Source organism: Erpetoichthys calabaricus, chromosome 10 (assembly GCF_900747795.2).
Source record: "Erpetoichthys calabaricus chromosome 10, fErpCal1.3, whole genome shotgun sequence".
Lineage (NCBI taxonomy): Eukaryota > Metazoa > Chordata > Cladistia > Polypteriformes > Polypteridae > Erpetoichthys > Erpetoichthys calabaricus.
Window position 1 is genome coordinate 20,903,598 of NC_041403.2, and position 24,000 is coordinate 20,927,597.

General features: G+C 39.3%; 1 protein-coding gene across 3 annotated transcripts in view; it reads right to left on the bottom strand.

Annotated features, from left to right (window-relative positions):
• Positions 1-24,000, bottom strand: part of uap1 (UDP-N-acetylglucosamine pyrophosphorylase 1) — a 411,004-nt gene that overhangs the window by 14,743 nt on the left and 372,261 nt on the right. For 2 of the 3 annotated variants that reach the window (XM_051932728.1, XM_028810994.2), the window contains 2 exons: positions 4,107-4,295; positions 1,430-1,477 (listed from right to left, as the gene is read on the bottom strand). In XM_051932728.1, the coding sequence (XP_051788688.1) occupies positions 1,430-1,477; positions 4,107-4,295 (237 nt within the window). The remainder of the gene's footprint in view (positions 1-1,429; positions 1,478-4,106; positions 4,296-24,000) is intronic. The other variant, XM_028810995.2, reaches the window with a different exon arrangement.

The following is a 24,000-nucleotide window of genomic DNA, read 5'->3' on the forward strand; positions in this document are numbered from 1 at the left end:
TTATTTATGTAGTAAAACCAAAATTCCCTTTGATAAGGCTAGATGGACATTTTAGAAGGCTCTACAAGTCCAAAAAAAAAACTTGACTACTGAAGTCTTCCAGAACTAAGACAATATAACTCTGATTAGGCAAAGCTTAAATCTTTTACTTACTCCATTAAAGGGTCACTAAAAACCAGGGCATACCCAGGCAGGATCAGGTACACTGAACAATTCAGACCCGATTTATAGGGCACTTTCATGTATACACATACACTTACTGGGAAGGGACCAATTGTAATGTGTCAACCAGCTTAACACAATTGTCCTTGAAATGTGGCTGGAAACAGGAATACACTAAAGAAGCTCAAACAGATCAGGGTGAACATTGAAGGTAATGAAGACAGGATAGGAGCTTTGAGACAGATGTGCTGACCAATATGCCATCAGTTGGCCCAATATCATAATATCTGCGAGTTTAAATAGGAAAACTGTTCAATCGTGGTTGACACTAAACCGTTCAATTTCATTTTTTTTTTAGACAACGTTTATACCTACTGTCACACATGTGCGCATGGTAAGCAGCTGAAGGGCTTAAGTGATTGTACTTCTGCACCGGGCCAGGGGGTGACGATGTGTATTAACGTTCTCTCTCTTCCCTCTTCACCAGACCCTCCAAAAAAGACCCAGCACGACAGCCACTTCCAGTTCCTGTCCTAGAAGCACACCCCCTCCTGTCCATTCTCTATAAAAGCCAACCTGTTCTATGTATTGTCAGTTCTGTTTGGACTCAGTCCCTAGTGACTACTCTTTGCTTCATTTATAGCATATTATGTGCCAAGTGTATGGGGCGTGGGTACCCCAAACCTTTTTCTGCTTCTGTCGCTCTTTACATCACCTTAGACTCATTACCAGCTACAGCTTCATGCTACACATTTACTACTATTTTGTTCCCAGTTGCCCACAAGTCTCCACTGGTTGAATTGACTTACCATTTTCTGGCAACACTGATGCCAGAATGTGGTGGAGCTTTTTGGCCTCTCAATATTTCACAGGGCTAGAGCTGTGAAACAGGATCCATTCTTCTTTTATAATCAGCAAACTACTGTACTACACACCCAACTAAAATTTTATTTATGGTTATATTCACCACCATAATTAATATAGCAAAGCCAAACCCCCCAAAAAAAGATAAAACATTGATTGGAACACATGCCCCTTAATTTTTGAAACAACATGCAGCATTAATCTCAGTTAGTAGCTCTGTACTACCATAGACAACCAGCCATACTGGAAGAAAAGAACAGCCTTTACAGCCTTTAGACTCACAGTTAATTTAACATGTATACTTGCAATATTTCTACAAACTACGTGAGATTATTATTATATTTATAGCAGAGGAAGCAAAGCCCCACCACCATGCACTGAGTATGACTCAGAAAATATTTACTTCTGATTGACATTGGAGATGCCTGTCGCTGCAGGTCCACTTCTAGAACTGGCATACAGGAACAAGAAATGAATAATTGAACCCAAGTCAGACAAAATAAATAAAAAGTACAGTAATAATAATAATAATAATAACAAAACAGAAATTGGTTAAAAATAACAGAAAATCTATTGCAAGGCAACAATGAGTTATTTTTTTTAATATGAAAGTAAAGAGGTAAACACAGTTAAGTCAACATAATAAAATTTGTAGAATATCTATAAAAAGTACTCGTATTTTATTGTTACACAACATTCAGTCTCATTGGATTTAACTTCAGTTTTTAAAAGAGGCTATTAATGTCAAAGTGAAAACAGATCTCAGCAATGTGGTCTAAATCATTTGAAAGTATAAAACGTAAAATAATTGATTGCAAAAGTATTCAAGTCAGTAGATGCACCTTTGTAGCCATGACAGCCTCAAGTCTGTGTGCACAGGTCTCTCTGTCAGCTTTGCACTTCTCAACATTGCCATTTTCCTCCATTCTTCTTTGCAAAATTGTTCAAGCTCCTTCAAGTTTCATGGGCATCGTGAGTGAACAGCCTTTGTCAAGTCCAACCACAAATTCTCAAGTGGATTAAGATGTGGACGCTAAATCGGCCACTCCAGCACATTGTCATTGTCTAGCTTTGTCTTTACACTTGGAGTCATTGTTTTGCTGGAAAAAGATTCTTCTCCCAAGGTAAAGGTTTCCTGAAGACTACGTCAGGTTATTCTCCAGGGTTGCCTCGTATTTTCCTGCATTCACTTTGCCCTCACAACAAGCCTTCCAGGGTCTGCTGCAGAGAAGCCTCCCAATAACATGATGCTGCCACCACCATTCTTCACAATGTTGATGATGTGTTTTTAGTAACGTGCTGTGTTTGGCTTATGTCAAATATATGATTTAGGTTGATGGCCAAAACCATAGAACCTTCTTCTAGCTTTCTCCTATGTGCTTTCTGGCAAACTCTAACCAAGATTTAATGTGAATTTCCCATTGGGATTAATAAAGTATCTATCTATCTATCTATCTATCTATCTATCTATCTATCTATCTATCTATCTATCTATCTATCTATCTATCTATCTATCTATCTATCTATCTATCTATCTATCTATCTATCTATCTATCTATCTATCTATCTATCTATCTATCTATCTATCTATCTATCTATCTATCTATCTATCTATCTAATGTGTGTTTTTTTAAAACAGTGGCTATCTCTTTGCCACTCTCCAATAAAGTGGTGACTGGGGAGGTACCCAAGGAGCAGTTGCTGTCTGCATAGTCTTTACAGTCCTATCTATTGTAGCTTGCAACTCCTTCAGAGTTCTCATTGTGGCCTCCCTCTCTAGTCTTCCTCTTGTGTGATCGCTCAGTTTTGTGGATGGCCTGCTCTAGGCAGATTTACAGCTGTGCCATATTCTTTCAATTTCTTACTGACTGATTTAGATGGACTCTAAATGATATTCAGTGACTTGGCTATTTTCTTGTATCCAGTCACCTTGGAGCTACCTGAAATGTTCCTGTGCCTTCACTGTGTAGGTTAGCCCACCATAACGACTCACCACTAGTTAGCCCTTCCACATACATTCAGGTGCATTTATACTACAATCAACTGAAACCCCTGACAGGTGATCTCTGTGGAACTAATCATGTGACTTCTAAAGTCAATTGGCTGCACCTGTGAGAATTTAGGTGTGTCATGTTATGCAATCAATTATTTAGTGTTTTATATATTCTCACAGTTGGCTGGGATCCTTACCAGGCCAGGACACCTCTTCGCTGGAAGGATCAGGGGAGCAAGCCTGGTCATGAGAGTGTTACCTTCCCCAGGATGCTAGATGGCAGCCCCCATGGGTTGCAGCGGTGCCTCAGACTCCCGCAGGGCTTCATGGGAGATGGAGTTGTCTATAGCCCTGTTGGGATGCGGAGGTGCCGCTAGGGGGCACCGCAGCTGTTCCTGAGCCTGTGTTGGCAGTTCTTCCTCCACACATGGATGTGCTACCGGAAGTGGGGCAACGACCACCTGAAGCACTTCCGGGTGCCTTATATAAGGGGCCAGTGGACAGTACCTGGTGAGCCAGAGTCGAGTGGAAGGTGGACAAAGCTTGCCAAGGAGGAGTGGAGGAGAAAAGAGGGAAAGAGGAGGAAAAGAGGAATATTGTGCTTGTGCATTGGGACTGTGTTGTAGGCTGATGGGAACGGGGAAGACACTCTCCACGAGTGAAGAAAAATAAAAGCACTCATGTTTTATAAGTGTGCCACCCGTGTATGTTTGTGTCGGGTTGGGTGGCTGGCATGCCCCCTAGTGGTTTTGTCACAATATAAACCACTTTGCACAGATCTGTTTTCACTTTGACATTAAAAAGACATTTTTTCTGTTGATGATTGTCAAAAAAGACAAATAAAATTCACTGTTGTATAAAATTAAAATGTGAAAACTTCCAGAGGGTGAATACTTTTTAATAGACACGGTATATATATATATAATTATTATAACAAAATTGAGGAAAAATGAGCAAACAAAATTCATCTGCCCTACAGGTGAATAGTGTTGCTACTCCATCTTATATAGAGAAGGTGGTGGGAGAAAAGAGTGCCAAACGGAATTAAATGCCCATAGCTGGTTTCAGCAAAATTTTATTTCATTACCTTGGAATTGCTGGTATTCGTGTGCCATTCTCATCTATGAAGTGCCCCCCAGCATTGAGAACCCATCGATGATGCAGAGACATAAGGGCATGCCGTGCAGTGGTTGGATTGTCCTTGCCGTCCTGGCTGTCTGCATTCTTTAATGGAGAAAATTCATCCTCCCGCAACACTTCAAAAACAACAAAGGTCCTGAGGAGAAAGAAAGAAAGAAAGAAAGATGATAGATTTGATTGTAGAACATTGACAGATAATCAGCATGTAACAAATGACACTAAATTATATCAAACCTGTTGGTAGTTTTGGTAGTGCACCAAGTACCTGGGAATTATGTGAAAAGGTTTGCTTGCTGTGGATTAAGAATCAGATGCCCCATTTAAGTGACTGTGAGATTCATTTTGACTGTTTTATTTTAGCATTCTTACACTGTCTTCCATTAGTAGGTTTACATTACTGTGTAGGTGTCTTTCAGTTTTAAAGATGTTTTCTGTGCTAAGCTGATTGAAGCATTTTATTTTATTTGAGATATTTTCAGTTTCCAGGAAAATAGGAGAGCTTCCCATCTTTGACATTAACCTTCTCATAACCACTGTTTTAGTCAAGTCATTTAGTAAATGGATATTTAGAGCAGTTAGACATCAGGAACAAACAGTTTACGATCAAATTTAAATTTGTATTGAGTCCTACAGTTAAACCCATACTTTCTGTAAGGCATTCTTTGTCTTAACAAGTTGCTTAAAAATAGGCTTCTTCTCCGTTTCATTTTACCGTATACATCTTAGGTGGCTAGCCTGTTTTAAGTACTGCTGTTCCTTACAGTTCAATACATACTGTAGGTACAAATTATGTGACACAATCTAAATGTGTCACAGAAGTTTGTGAACTGCCTGTTTTTGTACAGGTCTGCAGCATAATTAAAGAATCCACTGCTCTTCAATTGGCAGCATGGTGCCTCAGTGATTAAGGCTGCTGCACTCCCATAGGGTGGGCTTGAATCCCAGCCAGGTTATGTGGGGAGTTAACACTTTATCTGTGCTTGCATGGATTTTTCTCACAATTCCCAGTGACAGGTACTGTTATATAGAATAAGCATCGGTTCTAATCCGACCCCAGGTTGGGGATGTGTGCCATGATATAGACTGGTATCCTTTCCTGGATTGGTTCCTGTCTACTGCCTACTGCTATTGGGTCCTGTAACCATGTGATTGGATTAACTCTTTCAGGGCTGATGTCAACTTTTGCCAAAATTCAAGGGTAGAGGATGGTAATCAGCTGTAAAGTGCAACAAAACTCGCCGTTACATTTAAGTTTGACTCTTTGCTAGAAGGTTCCTCCCTGTGTGGATAGCGCTTTGAGTACTGAGAAAAGCGCTATACAAATGTAATGAATTATTATTATTATTAGAAGGTAATTTACATAGCTTTGTTGATTTGACCTTGATTCCCTACGCTTGCACGAGTAGCAAAGAGCAAACAACTTCTAAAATGGCACCGACATCTGGCGAGAGACCAAAGCGAATGTGCAAAGCAAAATACTCCATGGACGTTTTATGTCATTTCATTGAATAGGACTCTGACTTGTCGGGCTCCGAGTTTGATGCAAGTGATCTGGAGATGGAGATAAAAAAACAAAAGTGAAATACCAGCATCATCTGATCGGTCCCCAGGTGATCGTGGTGCTTAACACTTTCATGTAGCTGATGCACCTACAGCAGTGTTTTCTTGGGAGGACCACCATGGCAAGAGGTACAAACCGGATAGTGTCACACTGCAACCGCCACCCACCTGCTGTGTGAAGACAGCCAGGCAGCCGTCCCACCGTGCATTCCTGCTGACCATCAAGGTGCCTCCACACAACCAATGCCGCCAGAGATGCCAAACATGTGCCAAATAGCAGCCACAGCACGTAACAACAGACATTTTATGTTGATTAATGTGTGAAACCATTTCTTTGTGCGCTTTTCAGAAAACTGAGTTTTTGGGAAAAAATATTCAGTCCTCAAAAAGTTAAGCGGGTTTGAAAATGGATGGAGCCTCAATCAAAGAGCTGGACAGCAGCATTTATGACTTCAGGATAAACCTTTTTAAAATGAATACACATGGAAAGCTGACAAAGCACACACACTAAAAGAGGATGCATTCTGGTAATTCTTTCAAGTGACAAAAATAGTAAAAGGAAATTTTAAATATTACACATCATTCATTTAATAAAACAAAGACACTATTAATCAGATGGGGAAAAAAGCTTATCTGTTCCTCTAGGCCTGTCTAACAAACTATTTCAGAATCAGAATAATAATCAGGATCAGTTTATTGCTAGCATGTGAAACATACCAGAATTGACTTTGGTTAGGTGCAAAACATGGAATACAAGACAACACAATTTCAACCCACTAACAACGTGACACTGTACAAACCACAATACAAACACAATAATTTCTTGAACAAAAACATTTACAAACTTCAATAGTTACCTCACATAGATAGGAAAACTACACAAAATAATATAGATATGAAACAGTGAAGTATGAAATTTTTATGAATAGACAAACAGCATAGTTACCAGTTTTATATTGCAAAATTAGGAGTAACCCTAAGTAAGTTTGTTTATGATGTGAATAATTTGAGGAAAGAAGCTGCGGAGATGGCGTGTAGTTCGGGTCGCAACAGACCTGTACCTCCTCTGTGATGGCAACTTAATGAATAGATGGCTGCTGGGATGGGTGGAGTCACCTGCAATCTTTCCTGCTCTCTTTTTCACTCTGGTAATGAACAGATCTTTTAATGTGGGGAGACAACTGCCAATGATTTTCTCAGCTGAACAAATCACCTGCTGCAGCCAAGTTTTAGAAAGAGAGGAGGCAGAAGGAAATCAAATGGTGACGGAGGAGATCACAATACCCTCAATTATGGCTGAGTAAAATTTAATAATATACACCTTAATACACCAAGCTTCTTAAGCTGGTGAAGGAAGAACATTCTCTACCTGGCTTTCTTGATGATGGAGGTGATGTGCATGTCCCATTTTAATGTATTAGTGAAAGTAGTCCCCTGGAATTTAAATGACTAAACCACAGACACTATGAAGTGAGCTGGAAGATAATGCAAACAAAGGGCCTGTCTACCAGAAAGTGAAGAAGCTCTCCAAGACATTCTAGCCATCAAAGACAACGCCGGCAAGAAACTCATCAAAACGGACAGGGTGTGAAAAGATGGAAAGAATATTTTGAAAAATTGTATGACAATGGAGAAGAATACACACAGACTGATGTTCAAGGAAAAACTGCCAGTGCTGAAGGAGAAGATCAAACATGTCATGTTAAATCACCCAAGTGAAAGGCACCAGATCCAGATGACATAGCTGCTGGACTACCTATGTTTAGTGGGGAGATGATGTTAAAGAAACTGCATGAGACCTGCAAGGAGGTGTGGAAGACTGGGATCCGGCTGGATAAATAGACAAAGTTCTCATTCCTCTCCCCAAGAAGTGTGATGTGCTCCAGTGCAGAAACTACAGGACTATAACTCAGTTGTTGTATGCTAGCAAAATCAAGATGCAACTGATCTTGTAGCGAATGTGATTCAATCTTGAAGGAAAGACTGCCCAACAACAAACTGAATTTAGGCCAAGAAGAGGCCTGCATGATCAGATTGAAAACGTTTAGATCGTCCTGGAGAAAGCGAGAAAAAGGAACAAGTCACGGTACATCTGTTTGATTAACTTTACAAAGGCGCTTGTCATGGTCCTGCATTACCAACTCTGGCTAGCCATGTTTGAAATGGCTTTCCCACCACACCTCATCCAACTGCTCTGAAATCTGTACAAGTCTGTACAGTCTCGTGTGTCAGCATGGTTCTGCATCACAAAAGCCGTTTGGAAAGGATATAATCTCTCCCTGTGTATGTTCAGCAACCTAGCAAAACAAATGATGCAGAAAGCACTGACTCTCTGGAAGATCCAGTGTTGGTGGAAAGACAATCTGCAATCTTAGGTACGCTGATGGCATCATTTTATTGACAAAATTATCAGGACTGCAATGCTGATCAATCCAATAAAAATGAAAGTAATGACAATGTCCACATATGTCGTGTCATGGAGGAAGGTTGGAGCAGGTGGACTCTTTCGATTATTTGGGGAGTTGAGTAAAAAAGATGATTACTATGTGGGTGACATGAATTCGATTCTGGCCATAGGCATGGAAGTGATGGTGAAGTTGAAAAGCATATGGAAAAAACCTTCTCTTGATGACAGTCTTGGTCTGGCAAGTAGTGACATATTGACACAAAGCCTGGATACTGAAGAAAGAAAATGAGAGACACATCAGACCTTTCAAGAACAGGAAAAAGTTACTAAGAATATCATCGGCGAAGCTGATAACCATTGAGCAAGTCTACCAGCTGGCTGGAATGGAAAGTGAACTGCCAAGTCAGATTAAAACACATAAACTAAGGTACTTGGGAGCATGTGATTAGACATGGAAGGCAACATGTTGGGACGTCTTGTGGAAGGGTTCAGACGGCATGGAAGACCAAGAATATGCTGGCATGACAACATCATGGTGTGGACTGGCATGTCTGAGACTAGCCTGCTAAGTGCTAGTCGAGACAGAAGTCATTGGACAGCACCGATCCATCTGTGCAGCCATCACAAACCAATGAACGACATAGTGACACAGCATGACAAACACCATTTGTCTTGTCTCTGTCTCTCTTTTCCATAGAGCTCCAATAAAAATTTCCTTTAGTCAATGGAAGGAAGTGGTCTTTAAGCCCTACTGTACGTTTGCTTCTGAGCTGTTCTAAGAATCACTTCCAGAGTGGGAGATCCACAAAAATTCCAGGGCACCCACTCCACTGTGAACCCCTCATAAAATTAACATTCCTGAACCTAAAGAGCTGGTGGTATCCAAAATAGCCACTGAGCTGCCTTCTTTTTTATGTCAAAAGGAAGCCATAGATCTCTCAAATGTCAAGACTGTTGTCAGGTTCTGCTCTGTAGAAATCTTTCTGGTTTCCTCTAAGTCTACACTGACATCTTTCTTGCTCAAATATTTATTTTTCAGGACACCCTCTTCAAATACAGAACTTTATACTCCCCTGGCAGCTTCTGTTTACCAACACTGTTTTGTGTTATCTGCATGTTCCTTCTGCCCAAGCAAACCTTTGCCAGCAAAGCAACTTGGCAGATACAGTTTTATGGAAACAAGAGGCCTAATTAAGCAAGGAGTGCAATTATAGGCATGAATGAGCCTTTCATTAACACATGTGGTTGAAATTGAATCCTGCAGATGCTGCAACCCCAGAAGACCTGCATTTGATGGTCTGCTTTAAACCTGTGGAGCGAGTAAAGAAATGCAGAAGCATGAAGTCTATAAGACAAAGGAGTTCAAGCACAGGGTACAAAATGTGTTTTTGTTACAAGTGGTGGATAATATAAAATTAATGAAATTAAATTTGAATTTATGTATTTTAAGTTACTTACAAGTAACCATTTTATCTCTGTGATATTTTGACAGTTCAAATTTAGAGCACATCACTTCTAAAATTAAGTTTTCTTCTAAGTCAGGTACAGAAGGTTGCAGAGGAGGACTGTCTCGATTACATTAATGTGGTCCTGATCTGAAACTGGGTGTTTGGAAGCCTGCCCTTAAGGTATGTTGTCATACAAGGTTCTCAATCTCAATATACTTTAGAACGTTCCAGATAGACGAAAATGAGCCACACACAGTTATCCTGCAAAGCACAGGTTTTCAAGATCGGCCTTGTGGGGTTTCTCATGGCTGCAAGTTGCTTTCCATTCAATCTGACAATCAATCTTACGTTCAGTTGATCTCACTGTTCCAGACCAGGCTACTGGAATAGTCAACAAAGGCAAAGCATACAACATAATCTACTAAAACTTTCAAAAAGCCTTTGATACAGCCCCACACCGAAGACTGATTTTGAAACAAGAAGGTGTTGGCATCAGAGGTAACCTGCAAAACTGGATCTGAAGTTAGCTAGCTGGCAAGAGACAAAAGGACATTAGAACAATCTAGAGGAGAAAAGGCTAGTCAACCCAACAAAACTCACTGTTCATATCCATTGAATTCCTCTCAAATAACATCAAGTCTAGTTTTGAAGGACCCTAAAGTCCTACTGTCTACTACACTACTTGGTCGCTTATTTTATGTGTCTGTTTCTCTGTGTGAAGACAAACTTCCTAAGGCTTGTGTGAAATTTACCCTGAACAAGTTTCCAACTGTGTCACCGTATTCATGATGAACTCATTTTAAAAACACATTCTAATTAAACCTTGAACCTTAATTACCTGGACTAATTACCATCATAATTTTAAACACTTCAATCATGTCACCTCTTCATTTCCTTTTTCTTAATCTGTAAAGGCTCAGCTCTTTCGATCTTTCTTCATAACTCCCTTGTAGCCCTGGAATCAGCCTAGTCACTCTTCACTGGACTTATTCTAGTGCTGCTATGTCCTTTTTGTAGCCTGGTGAACAGAACTGCACACAGTAATCCAGATGAGGCTTCACCAGTGTTTTATACAGCTTGAGAAGAACCTCCTTGTATTTGTACAAATAAATACAAGAGACAAAGAGTACAGATAAGAAGGGAATTCTTCACATGGGGTGATGTCACCGATGGAGTCTTTCAGGGCTAAGTCTAGGACTGATACTGTTTCTGATTTATTTAAATGACATGGATTTGGTGTAGTTAGTAAACCTATGAAATCTGACGATGAACTAAAATTGGGGGGACAGCACATAATGAGGAGGTAGTGAAAATAATTCAAAAAGACTTGGACATTCTTCAGAAGTGAGCAAACACTTGAAAATGCTCATGTGGACAAAAGGGATGTCAATTACAAATACAAAACGGGAGACACTGTCCCACTGAAAGCAAACTGAAAAGAATTTTGGGGTTTACATTAGCATAATGTTCTAATCATCTGAGCAATGGGCAAAATTGATTAAAAACGGCAAATAAAATATTAGGTTATATTGTAAAAACTGTTGAATATAAATGGAGGGATGTTATGCTTAGACTATATAATGCACTGGTGAGACTGCACCTTTAGTACTGTGTGCAGTTCTGGTCATCAGTCTACAAAATAGACAAAGCAGAATTTGAAGCTGTGCAGAGGAGAGCAACGAGGAGCATCCCAGGATTTAAGGACATGTAATACTTTGACGTGTCCTCCCTGTGTGGAGTTTGCATGTTCTCCCTGTGTCAGCGTGGGTTTCCTCCCACAGTCCAAAGACATGCAGGTTAGGTGCATCACTGATCCTAAATTGCCCCTAGTGTGTGTTTGGTATGTGGGTATGTGTGTGTGTGTGTGACCTGCAGTGGCCTGGTGTCCTGCCTGGTGTTTATTTTCTGTCTTGTGCCCTGTGTTGGCTGGGATTGGCTCCAGCAGACCCCTGTGACCCTGTAATTAGGATATAGCGGGTTGGATAATGGATGGATGGATGGATGGATGAATACTTTGACAAGCTTGGGAAATTAAACCTGTTAGTTTATAGCAAAGAATGCTATATGGGGAACTAATCCAGGTATTCAAAATTCTTGACTAAATGCTGAATCACATGCATGAGGATACAAGTGAAAAATAAGGGAAAGTTCATTTAGAACTGAAGCAAGGAGCACATCTTTATGGAAAGAGTTATGGGAATCTGGAACAAACTATTGAGCCATGTAATTGAAGTAGAAACCTTGACAGCCTTTCGGAAGTATCTGGATGAGATACTGGGACAACTTAGCTATTAGTTAAACAAACAAGCTTACGGACAGTCCTATGCTCTAATCTGGCTTGCAAATACTTCTAAGAAATTCATACATAATTTTATTCTTTGACATAGCTTTAAATGTTTGTTTCTTTTGCAGTTTTCTTTTTAATTAACTCTCTCTACAGAATTCAATCCCTTAACTGTATCCAAAAGCTGATGATTAGCAATGAGCAATACAGACACAGATGCAAAGAACACTGAATACTTAAGAGGAGCAGCATGTTCGCTGATATTTTCACTTTTCTACTTATTAACTTCCTTGGAATTAACACAAGCAAGAATTGGGCGCGAAATTCAATATATATATGATTAAGCCTGAATTTTGTTTTTTTTTTTTTTTTTGAAAAAATTTCAGTGCTTTAAGCTAATTTTCTTGGAAGTGAACATAACACTAAGGAGGCTATGAAAATTTCTTACAAATGAGCAGTCAAATGAATACGTACTGAAGTAACTGTCTCCCTTTATTATTCAATGAGGTCAGCATATGGAGGAAAATGGTGAATTAAAATGAAAATAGCAAAGGGAACTAAATACAGTTAGGTCCATAAATATTTGGACGGAGACAAATGTACAGAACCAAAATTAGAAAAACGTTGTCTCTGTCCAAATATTTATGGACCTAACTGTATATTGACAATAATACAGTTTTGACAATAATACAAATATTTTAGAATTTCATAGGATTTCAAAATAAAAAAGTACAACTCATTAAACAATAAGATCAATTAATATTGAGAATGATACACAGATTTTGAAATTTTGCTTAAATAAAATCCCACAGTTACGGGTTGGGGGGCCCAGACTGCACTTGTAAAGCCACATCCAGTTAAATATTCATTGTGTACCGAATTAGAAAGATGGGACTATTAAGAAGAAGACAGTGACAGCAAGGCAGAGGTTAGGGCACTGGCAACAGCACTGTAGGAGTTCAAATGCTACACCTAGTCCCTGTCCGTATGCCGTCTGCACGTTTTCCCTGTATCACTGAATGGTTTTCACTTGAGAGTGTCAGGCTTCCTCCTGTATCCTGAAGATATGTCTGAAAGGTTAACCGGTGATTCTAAACTGTCCTTGTGCAACCGTGTGAGTTAGAGAACGTTGGGACAGACTGGTGGCATGTATGAAGGTTGGCTCTTACTTTGTGGCCCATGCTCCCAAGGACAGGCATCACGTTTGATAATAGCACTATGGTTTAGAAAGAAACAAACCCAACTGTCCAGGCCTAAATGTTACAGCTTACTATAATTAAATCTCTGCATCATGTTAACATTTCTCAGTTCATTTTCTGGACATCATATGCTGCCTTTGTTTTTGATTTACAATTATCGCTCATGTTAGACAGTTATTTTTCATCAGCTAACTACTTTAAAAAATTTTCCCACAGTTGAGTTACTTTACATGGCTAGATAGGAAATGCTTACTTAGCCATAGTAAGGTAAGAGCCAGAGATATTCCCAGGGGTATTGGTCTTGGCGGGCAGCCTTGATCTTGGTCTTGCCAAAACACCTTCAAATGAGCCTGGGACTAGATGTCCAAGTGTCAGGCCTCAATTTGGGTCTGAGCCTAGACAGCTGTGTCCATGGTCTCTGTTATTGGCTATTTTTATTTTAAAAAATCAACATTCAGTTTGACATGGCAGAAATATATTTAAGAACAATCGTCAACGTGTGGCCAAAGAAGTCCTCAAAAATGGAGAGTAAGCAACTGTGGAAATGCTGAGTTTCCTATGAGCCAAATCTTGATAGCAAATCATTCTTCCATCCACTGTCAAAGCCACTCTTTTCACTGTAAGGTCTAGAGGATCTTCTACTGAAGAGACTGTATTATACTTAACTGAAATCCAGGCATCCATTTTCTGAGCCAGCTTTATCTATTTCAGGGTTGTTGGAAGTCAGAGTCCATCGTGTCACATTAGGAACCAATCCTTGGATGGCAGTTAAGCTATATAGCCACACTTGATGAAATCTGCACAAGTGTTTGGGAAAGTGGGGGAAACTGTCTTTAGAACCCTGTTCCCCCAAAGATATATATATAGGAAGAACATGTAGCATCCACACAGACAGTAACAGAGCTAGGATTAAAAAGTCTTCTTATTCTCTGAGGTTTAAGCACTAACCACTGTGCCACCAGACTATACTGCGCCTATTATGTCTGCAGAGTGTACTGTTGGCATAATGATTTTAACCTAGTTCAGTGATGCTATAAGACAGCTGTGCAAAGTTTTCTTCCACCATGCCTATATCAAAAGGTGCCTTTAATAGTTTATCAATCATTTTTATTTTCTGAGAACAACATTAACAAACTTGCCAATCCTGGACACAAATTGTGGAAAATAAATTTTATGTAACAGTAACAGATGTGTAACCTGGTTACCATACACACATCCAGATGTGGAGAACCCTTTTCCCACCCTGGTCAGCTCTTATCAATGCACTGAGCTACACAAACTTCCGGTTGAGATTTTATCTCCTGTGCATACAGGGAGCAAAAAACAAAAACAAACCTGCCTGTTATCTGTCCCCCACTCCTCAATCCCTGTCACTTCCATTCCGGTCTATCCATTCCATGATAATGCTACCTGCCTTCTGGCAACTAACAGACAAATCGTATTCTTCTAAATGTCTTTACACAGCTAGTTTCAAACATAAAATTGCTTCCAGATTTCAACACTATGAGCATTAGCGGGTTAAGTGACTGTCTCAAGGGGTCAATCATGAGGGATGAACAGACAATCTCTTCCTTTACAGTTTAAAACCCCACCTAGAGTACTTACAGCCCAAGTTAACAGGGTTGTGGGGACGTGAGAGTAAAGGTACACAAAAAAAAAAAAAACCTAATGCTGATCCTTAAACTTAACCTGTGTCCTTTCTGGCTCGTCCTTGGTAAGCAATGCCACCCCAGGAGAGTAGGGGCGCTGTCGCTAACAGTATCGTCCCTTTCTCTATCTATCTATCTATCTATCTATCTATCTATCTATCTATCTATCTATCTATCTATCTATCTATCTATCTATCTATCTATCCTCTGTAAAAAGCTACATTTCCCCCTTGGTACAAATACAGTAATGTCTATTTCAATCAATCTATATTATCAAGCACATGCAGGTTAGATTTATTATCAATTTCAAATTGACCTCCGAGTGAGTGTGTGTGTGTAGCTGTGTGTGTGTGTGTGTGAGTGGGCTCTGTTGTGGACTGGCTCCCTATCCAGTAATATTTCTTGCCTTGCTCCTAATGCTGTTGAAACAGACTACCTAAGACTTTACTTTGAATTAAGTGGGCTTGGAATTGCTATGTTATGCTTTCATTAACATAGGTTTTATCATCTTGATCTCAGGCTGTTTCCTAATTCTGCCCAGTTATATTAATACATATGTACTGTCTTATTCAGCTCCAGACCCACTTTCACTGTACTTTAGAGTTTTAGTAAAGATACTGATCTCTTAACAAGCAGGGTTCTCTTTAAATTATGGCAGCCTGCTGAAGATTACTGGACAATGTGTGGTTTTGGCGTCTGGAAGCAAGCAATGTAATTTTAGGTTCCCATACTTAGGCTACAAAGAACAATGAATAAGGTGGAGTACTTGGTCTTTGAACAAAAAGGAGACTAAACACTGAAACAACATCAACTAATTTGTTCTGTGTAAAAATAAACGTTGGGTACAAAGATAACTAGCAGGATGAAGATCTTCAAACAGAAAAGGTAACCAAAGGCCTGAGCAAAGCAAGTCATACATTAGGACTCCAAAGTCGCAAAGCCTCAGACATGAATCACAGAAGAAGTGGCTTCACAAAGAAAAAAATGAACAGCAAAACCAATATATTTTGGATATGAAAGGGTTGTATATGAGGAGCCACTTGATTACCAAAGCAGGGTACAGTGACATAAGAGCAGGATATAAAAAGATGAAGAGATACACAAAGTCGAGCCGTAGTGTGGCAAGAAAATACAGCAATGAAACACACTCCAGACAGACAGACAGATTTGTATGAAAGGAACTGGATAGGTACAGACCAATAGGGAGAGGTACAGACCAATAGGGAGACAGATAGGAAAGGCACTATAAGATAGATAGCTGTATAATGCATTTTTCTTTTAAAAAGTATGTTGAGTATGTTAATTGACTCTATTGAATTTAGAATTTTATTCCCATTATTGAATTGAATAGATAGATAGATTCCCATTATTGAAGGGAGACCCCACCAAAAAGACCCGTGATGTGAATGATCGGAATCGAGTAGGGGGGTCTCCGACAGCGGACGCGGCGGTGGGAGCTGCTCGCGTGGTGAGGGGGGAGAGAGCGAGAGGGCAGGTGGGATGCTGGCTGATGTGTGCCGTGGTGCCTAGCGCCCTCAGCCCCAAGCCAGCGCCAGTTATACGCCGCTCCACCGAGACGCAGATGGGACAGGGTCTCTTTTCATGCCATAAGGAGACTCAGACCAGTCACAGCGTCGCAGAGAAAGAGGAGGAATCGTGGAAAGAGAGCCGGTTCGTCCGATAAGGGCGGACGTGAGGCTGGGAGCTCACGTCCGGAGAATGGTCGGAAATCTGGAACAAACTTCTGAGACACAGTTGAAGCAGAAACTTTGATAACCTTTAAGAAGTATCTGGCTGAGACATTGGGATAGCTTAGCTATTAGCTAAACAAGACAGCTTGATGGACAGAATGGTTTCCTCTCGTTTGTTAAACTTCTGATGGTCATATTAATTAGCATCCTGCAATGGATGTTACTGCCTTGTTCTCTATGCTAGCTGGGAAAGGTCCCAGCACGTCTGCTCAGGACTAAGCGGGTTAGACAATGACCGACTGACTGACTGAGATATTAATCGAAGGGCTCAGAGTCACTCTGAGTTCATTACTAAAATGACTACAAACAGATTAGACAGTAAAGAACACATTTTTTGGTGTTCTTTTACGTTTAAAAATAAATTCACCGTATGTGTTGCACCTGCTGCGGGAGTCTCAAACAATTATGATTAAACTATATACACTTGCAACTCACTCAAGGCAGAAAATGCTTCAATTAAGCAATTTTAAAGGGCCAAATTCAAAAAATAAAATGTCCATACCAACCTATACTCATCTTTAAAGTTTTTAGTGGTTTTCTTAAAATAGCATTGCAGATGTGGAACTGGTATGAGGCACTCTAAAATTTCCTTTTAACAAGATCTCCTACAAAAGCACTCCCTCCTTCATACAAATCATAGGGTACTATATGTAATATAATGTATACATTACATATGTAGAACCAAGCCTTGTTTTATATATACACTTTTCAGTAAAACATCTGGCGTCTCACATTTTCAAATATTGCTCCACTTCTGCTGCAGAGGACTGTATCGGTGGGTGACGCTCTCTCAGGGCTTGTACATTCTCAGAAATATAGAATTTTCATGCTCATTTTATACTATGGTTTGAATTTGATTAAATGATATGGTGTATCTGTATGAGGATGGTGGTGGGGGTGTCTTTTTATTGTACATAAATTAAAATTAAAAAAAGTGGAAATTCTGCAGTGCTTAATGGAATTTATTCAAAAATAACATTGACACAAGAGCTCATTTGAGATCAAATGCTTTCATGTTTTCAGTCCTGATAGTCTATCCATAGGCTATACATTTGATTTCAGTTTTTTTTACATGATTGATGTCAATAGGATTGTTTTTTTGGCTCACTATGATTTCCATATGAATACCTAAATTAACACGTACTTATGTCTATGGTGCCATTTCCTGACTCATTAATCTTCCAATATATGATGGCAAATGCAGTCAGGTGAAAAAAAGTACACCCTATTACAGCCCTATGGTTTTACATATCAGTGCAAAATAAAAAAAACATCTGAGATCTCATGTATAAAAATGTCCCACTCCCGTTTCCCCTTTCATGTCGAGACGTATAAAAACTAAACTTGGCATAATGTCATGCACATTTTCACAGCAGCCTCACACTGTGTGTACCCACATTTCTGCTCAGTTTTGTAAACAAGTGGCACCCAACGTCAAAGCAGTGCTACTGTTTCTGTGTGGTTTCCCTTTCTTTTTTAGATTTGCATCCATGACGCAGGCTTTATCAAATATACCGAAATTAGTTGCTTATTGTTTACAAATTTAAAGTACTTGATTGTAATCAATCTGTAACAATATAAAGGTGCATAGAATGGCAAAACTATTCCAACTACCATGGATGCTGTAGCGCTGTTAGAAGACATCGCAAAAGGAAGAATTAGAGATCATACTGATTTGTTCCATGATGATGACTGGCTTATAAGTCGATATCGATTTCCCAGAGCTATCATTTTGGAACTGTGTGCTGAACTGGGACTGGTTTTACAAAGGTAGACTTTGAGGAATTCTACTCTACCTGTCCACTCTCTGGTTTTTAGCCACAGGAGCTGAACTGGCTGAACGATTGGGTAATTCTCAGTCATCACTGAGTCACGCCATGCTAGCTTTATGGGATGGTATTATCCGCATGTCACCCACACATATAAGATTTCCTTAAACTGTGATTAAACATGCAAACATCAAAGTGCAATTTGCAGCGATGTCTGGTTTTCCAAATGTAATTGGTGAGATCAAATGCACACACACTGCTACAAAGGCGCCTTACGAGAATGAATTTGCTTATGTAAATAGAAAGCATTTCATCTTAATGTGAAAATTATCTGTGATGAAAAAATGTGTCTCATTAATGTTGTGGTGAGATACAGTATATAAGTGTCTCAACAATAATTGCAGTGTTTACCAATTGCAGAAATGGTGTGAGTCCCGGAATTCGGTTACCTCCTCTGGTGCTGTGGACAGTTATCGACTTTAATATCTGATTACATCTTTTTTATTTTGGGCACTGTGCAACTTTATGGACTTGAATTTTTGAGTGCCTCTGCCACTCTGTGCCACTCAATTTCTTTTTGTTGCTTATACCACTGCTTAAGCCACCAAATAGTAAGCTTTTCCTTGCCTTCACTTCACTGAGCAGGACCTCCATTTCGCATTCGCTGAAATTCTTCTTTTTTACACGTGTTTTTACTGCTGTCTTTAAAACACTGCACGGAGGGGACTATTTATGTAGATTTGCATAATCAATTTTGAAAAATTCTGGGGGGAGTTGTGGTGGGACCATATGCTCATGCATGTGTGTTAGAATTAACTTTGATCCGAATTTATAAAGGGAAAGCACATAGAACTTTATGTATCTGAATTTTTTTGTCCATATACCATGTTCTATCTATCTAATGTGAATTCTATGCAAGGTGTTCTACGTTAGTCCCCTGGTTGTTACCAGATTCTAAAATTATTTAAATCGATTCTCAGGTGTGAACAACACACAACCGATTCTACCATGTCATTATTTACTTAACAAAATTTAAGCCAAAATAGAGATGTCATGTGTGAAAAACTAAGAATAGGCCATGATTCAATAGCTTGTATAACAGCAATAACTTGAAGTACTCATTTTCTGTATGACTTTATTGGTCTCACATCATTGTAGAGGAATTTTGGCCGACTCTTCTTTACAATGTTGCTTCAGTTCACTGAGGTGTGCGGGCGTTCGTTAATACACAGATCTCTTAAGGTCCGGCAACAGCGTTTCAATTGGGTTGAGGTCTGGACTTTGACTGGGCCATTGAAACACATTAATTCTTTTTTATTTTTCAGCCAATCTGTTGTAGATTTGTTGGTGTGCTTGGGATCATAGTCCTGTTGGAAGACCCAATTTCGGCAAAGCTTTAACTGTCGAACAGAATGGCCTCACATTTAACTCTACAATACATTGGTATATAGAGGAGTTCATGATCAACTCAATGACTGCAAGGTGCCCAGGTACTGTGGTTGAAAAACAAGCCCAAATCATCAGCCCTCCACTACAACTGACAGTTGGCATGAGGTGTTTGTGCTGATATGCTTTGGTTTTGGCCATACATCTCCACTTTGGTCTCGTCTGTCTAAAGGACATCGTTCCAAAAGTCTTGTGGTTTGTTCAGATGCAGCTTTGCAAACTTAAGCCGTGCTGCCATATTCTTTTCAGAGAGAAGAGGCTTTCTCCTGGCAACCCTTCTACACAAGACATATTTGTTCTAATTGTACTGTCACAAACTTTATAATTTAACATGATAATTGAGGCCTGTAGAGTCTGAGATGTTTAACTTTCTCAAATGTTTTCCACTTGTGAATAATCTTTCTCACTGTACAATGATGGACTTCAAATTGTTTGGCAATGGCCTTATAACCCTTCCCAGAATGATGGGCAGCAACAAGTGCTTCTTGAGATCATCGCTGATGTCCTTCCTCCTTGGTATTGTGTTAATATACACCTGAATGGTCCAGACCAGGAAACTGCCAAAACATCTGCTTTTACAGAGGTGGTCACACTTGCTGCTACTCAATCTCTTAATTCCTATGGAAGAAGTAAGGGTGTTCTTAACCTTATACAAACTGTTTCTGCAATTTGGTTTAATATGTAATATGTCATGCTATGTCAGGTTGGACAGTTGAGAGACAAAGTCAGAGAGGCGAGATTGCGTTGGTTTGGACATGTGCAGAGCAGAGAGGTTGGATATGTTGGGAAAAGGATGTTAATGCTGAGTTATGCTGAGTACTGTATATTGGGAGAAGGATGCTAAGGATAGAGCTCCCAGGTAAGAGGAACAGAGGAAAGCCTAAGAGGAAGTTTATGGATGTGGTGAGGAAGGACATGCAGGTGATGGGTGGAACAGACCGAGATGCAGAGGACAGGAAGATATGGAACAAGATGATCCGCTGTTTTGACCACTAACGGGAACAGCTCAAAGAAGAAGATGTAATATGTCATGTGTTGTTGTTCATTTGAGGTTGTATTTACCTAATTTTAAGACCTGCTAAGGATCAGGAGATTTTTTATTATGTCCTGATACATAAAACCTTATAATTGAAAGAGGGTGTGCTTTCTTTTTCACATATCTGTACAAGGAGTTTATCCCACTTTTGGCAACAAATAGTACCCAACCCTGGACAGGGTAAAAGTCCACTGCTGAGCTCTTATGTGCACACCTATTGATTTGCAGCTAGAAAATAAATGAACCCTTATAGCCTATTTCTGCACATTGGGAGCTAACCTGAGTACCCAAAGGTAATCCAAGAGCTTATAATGGTGTGTGACGGTTGACTAACACTTCACCATGTCTAAAAAAGAACTTGAATAAAACTGATACACAGATGCCTATATGGCAGCCTTTATGCTTATCACATGTATTCAATCGACATGCTATGTCTGTTTAGCGAGCTGTTCACATTCAAAGTTTTCCTATCATTTCTTCCGTTATTAAGAAGAGGACAGGTGCTTCCAGAAAGAGGAAAAAACAGTAATCACAGCTGTAGCGTGCCTAATTTAATTGAGGAATGCAAAATAAGCTAACAGTGTCAATTACACATAAGTCAGGGTTAAAGAATTTTTGTAATCCTGTGGCTGCTCTACAAGAATCACTTGATTTGATCCAGAAGCTGCTGCAGCCATAGAAAACTGTTAGAAAAAAAACAAAAAACTCAAAGATAATAGCCATCTGGATGTGGCATGCAACAATATGGTGAAAACAGACTGAAAGCAAGAAAATATTTTTAAAAACTTTAATTTCAAAATAAGTAATTAACTCCTAGTTGTCAAGACCAGCAGATTATGTAGCAAAATAAAAATTAAAGTTGTGAAAGTTTAATAGTAAGAGTGAAACAAACAAAGACACAAGCACAAAGTATTGAAAAGACCCAGCAGGCCCCACTGCTAAACAGAAAAAGGAGCAAAATACAATAAGTCTATGTCAAATTTACAAGAGCTTGGCCATTCACTTGATTTGATGCAGTCACTACAAGTACTTGCTTACATTAAACATCTTCTGAATGGGCATTAAAGCACCACAGCGTATAAAATAATGAAAAAGTTACAACCTTAACAAACAAATAAAAGTAAGCATAAAACCACACAGTCAAATATTTTAAAAATATTTGAAAAACTACAGACAAAATAGAAAAATGTGTTTCAAAACTGAATTGAATTTACAGTTAGGTCCTTAAATATTTGGACAGAGAATTAAAGCTGAACGTCTACACTTCAACTGCATCTGAGTTGTTTCATTTAAAATTCATTGTGGTAATGTACAGAACCAAAATTGGGACCATGCCCATATGTGGCAGCCATCATGTAAGGGGTACAGGACCATCATGACTAATAATGTTGTCACACAGGGGTGCGCCTGGTCTACAAAAATGTTTAAGTAGGTTGCATCAAATTTTCTTTTACATGAATGCCCGGACCCAGAGTTTCCCAGCAGGACATTGCCCAAAGCATTACACTCTCTCCTCCGGCTTGTGTTCATTCCACAGGGAATCCTGGTGCCATTTCTTCCCCAGTTAAACAATGCAGATGTACCTAGTCATCCAAATGATGCCACAGAAAATGAGAATCATCAAACCAGGTGACCTTTTTCCATTCATCTAAGGTCCAGTTCCGAATCTTGCATTCCCATAATAGGCACTTCCAATAGTGGACTGGAGTTAGCATGGGTACTCTAATTAACCTGTGACTATGCATTACTATATGCAGAAGGGTTTGATGCACACTGCATGTCATGACACATTACTCCCATAACCATCATTAAGGTTAGGTACAATTTGTTATACGTTATCCCCTCCCTTGGTTTCTACCAGACAGGATAGCCGTCATTGACCGCTAAAAAGTAAACTTGACTTAAAATCAAACAATATAAGATTTCCACCTGGACAAAGCAAAAAAGGATAACAAACTTAATTAACCAAGATGACAAAAACAAAGTACAAAACTCACTTAATTGGTTGCAGAACCTTCCATGAGTTAATTAAGCTACTACAATGTTATCGGGTTGGGAACTGAAGATTCCCAAAGTCCTGCTTTCTACCACATTGCTAGGCTTCTATAGATTTACAACTTTCTATTTGAAAAAAAAATGTTAAACATCTGTGCCCCCTGTGCTGTCACTGAACAATTTATTTCAAAGCAACAGATGGCAAACTGTTTGCGCTAATCCCATTTTATATTTTGCATACTTCTGCCAGGTTACCTCCTAATCTCTCCATGCTTCTCTTCCTTTTTCCTCATAATTCAATCTAATTAGGACTAGAATAAATCTGATTGCTCTTCTCTAGAGTATCATTAACACCACTAAACCTATTGTTTTATGCAAAAAAGATTACATTGGCAAAGAATTAAGAACCCTGAATGCAAAACAAAGTCAAGACTGCAGTGGCTAAATGTCAGAAAGCTAAACTTCTTCAGTTATTCAGTGAGCATCCTGACCTAACTCTAGTTGGAAATCCACAGAAGGACATGCAGAGTGTTTGTTGTTCATCAATGTTCTCTTCAAAAAAGAAGTAGAGATGTAGAGAAGCCCGAGCAAAACAAACATAGTTCTGCTACACTGGGACAGACATCCTAAATGGAATTATATTTGTTATTGAAACAGGAATCACATTCATGAAGTAACACACGGATGTGAACGCTTGCAGTATCTGGCCAAGTGTCATTTTTTATTAATTTTCAGCAAATCTAAGCATTTTCTTTTCACATGGCACTTATTCATGACAAGGTTTAACTTAACTTAGCCAACTTGTCAGTTTGCAAACGTAAAAGACATGAACTATATATACTTCTAGCAGTTTGGAGACCATGAATTGCATACAGTATTGCTAATTCTAAAGAACATTATTATATAGTATAACTGGAAAATTTTTAACTATTTAATTTACTTTTTTCAAACTGCTATGTGCACGGCACAGAGAGATGATTTTCCTTCTCTTTAGCAGGAGATTTAGCAGAAATGTTCTTTCCAAACATCCAATTTGCAATTTAATCTCTTTACTTAAACATATAAGTGGAGTAAGAGCCTAACTCTGCAGGATCAGGTGGAAGGCAGAACTGAAAATTGGATTAGATGTCAGTCCATTACAGGGCACACCTACACACATAAAAGTTGCAATTAAAGTAACCAATTACCCAAACAAGCATCTACAAAATGTGGGAGGAAATTGAACTACCCAGAAAAAACAACAGAGAAGGTGCCAATTCCATTACGACAGTGCCCAGAAAAACAACTGGGCCCATAC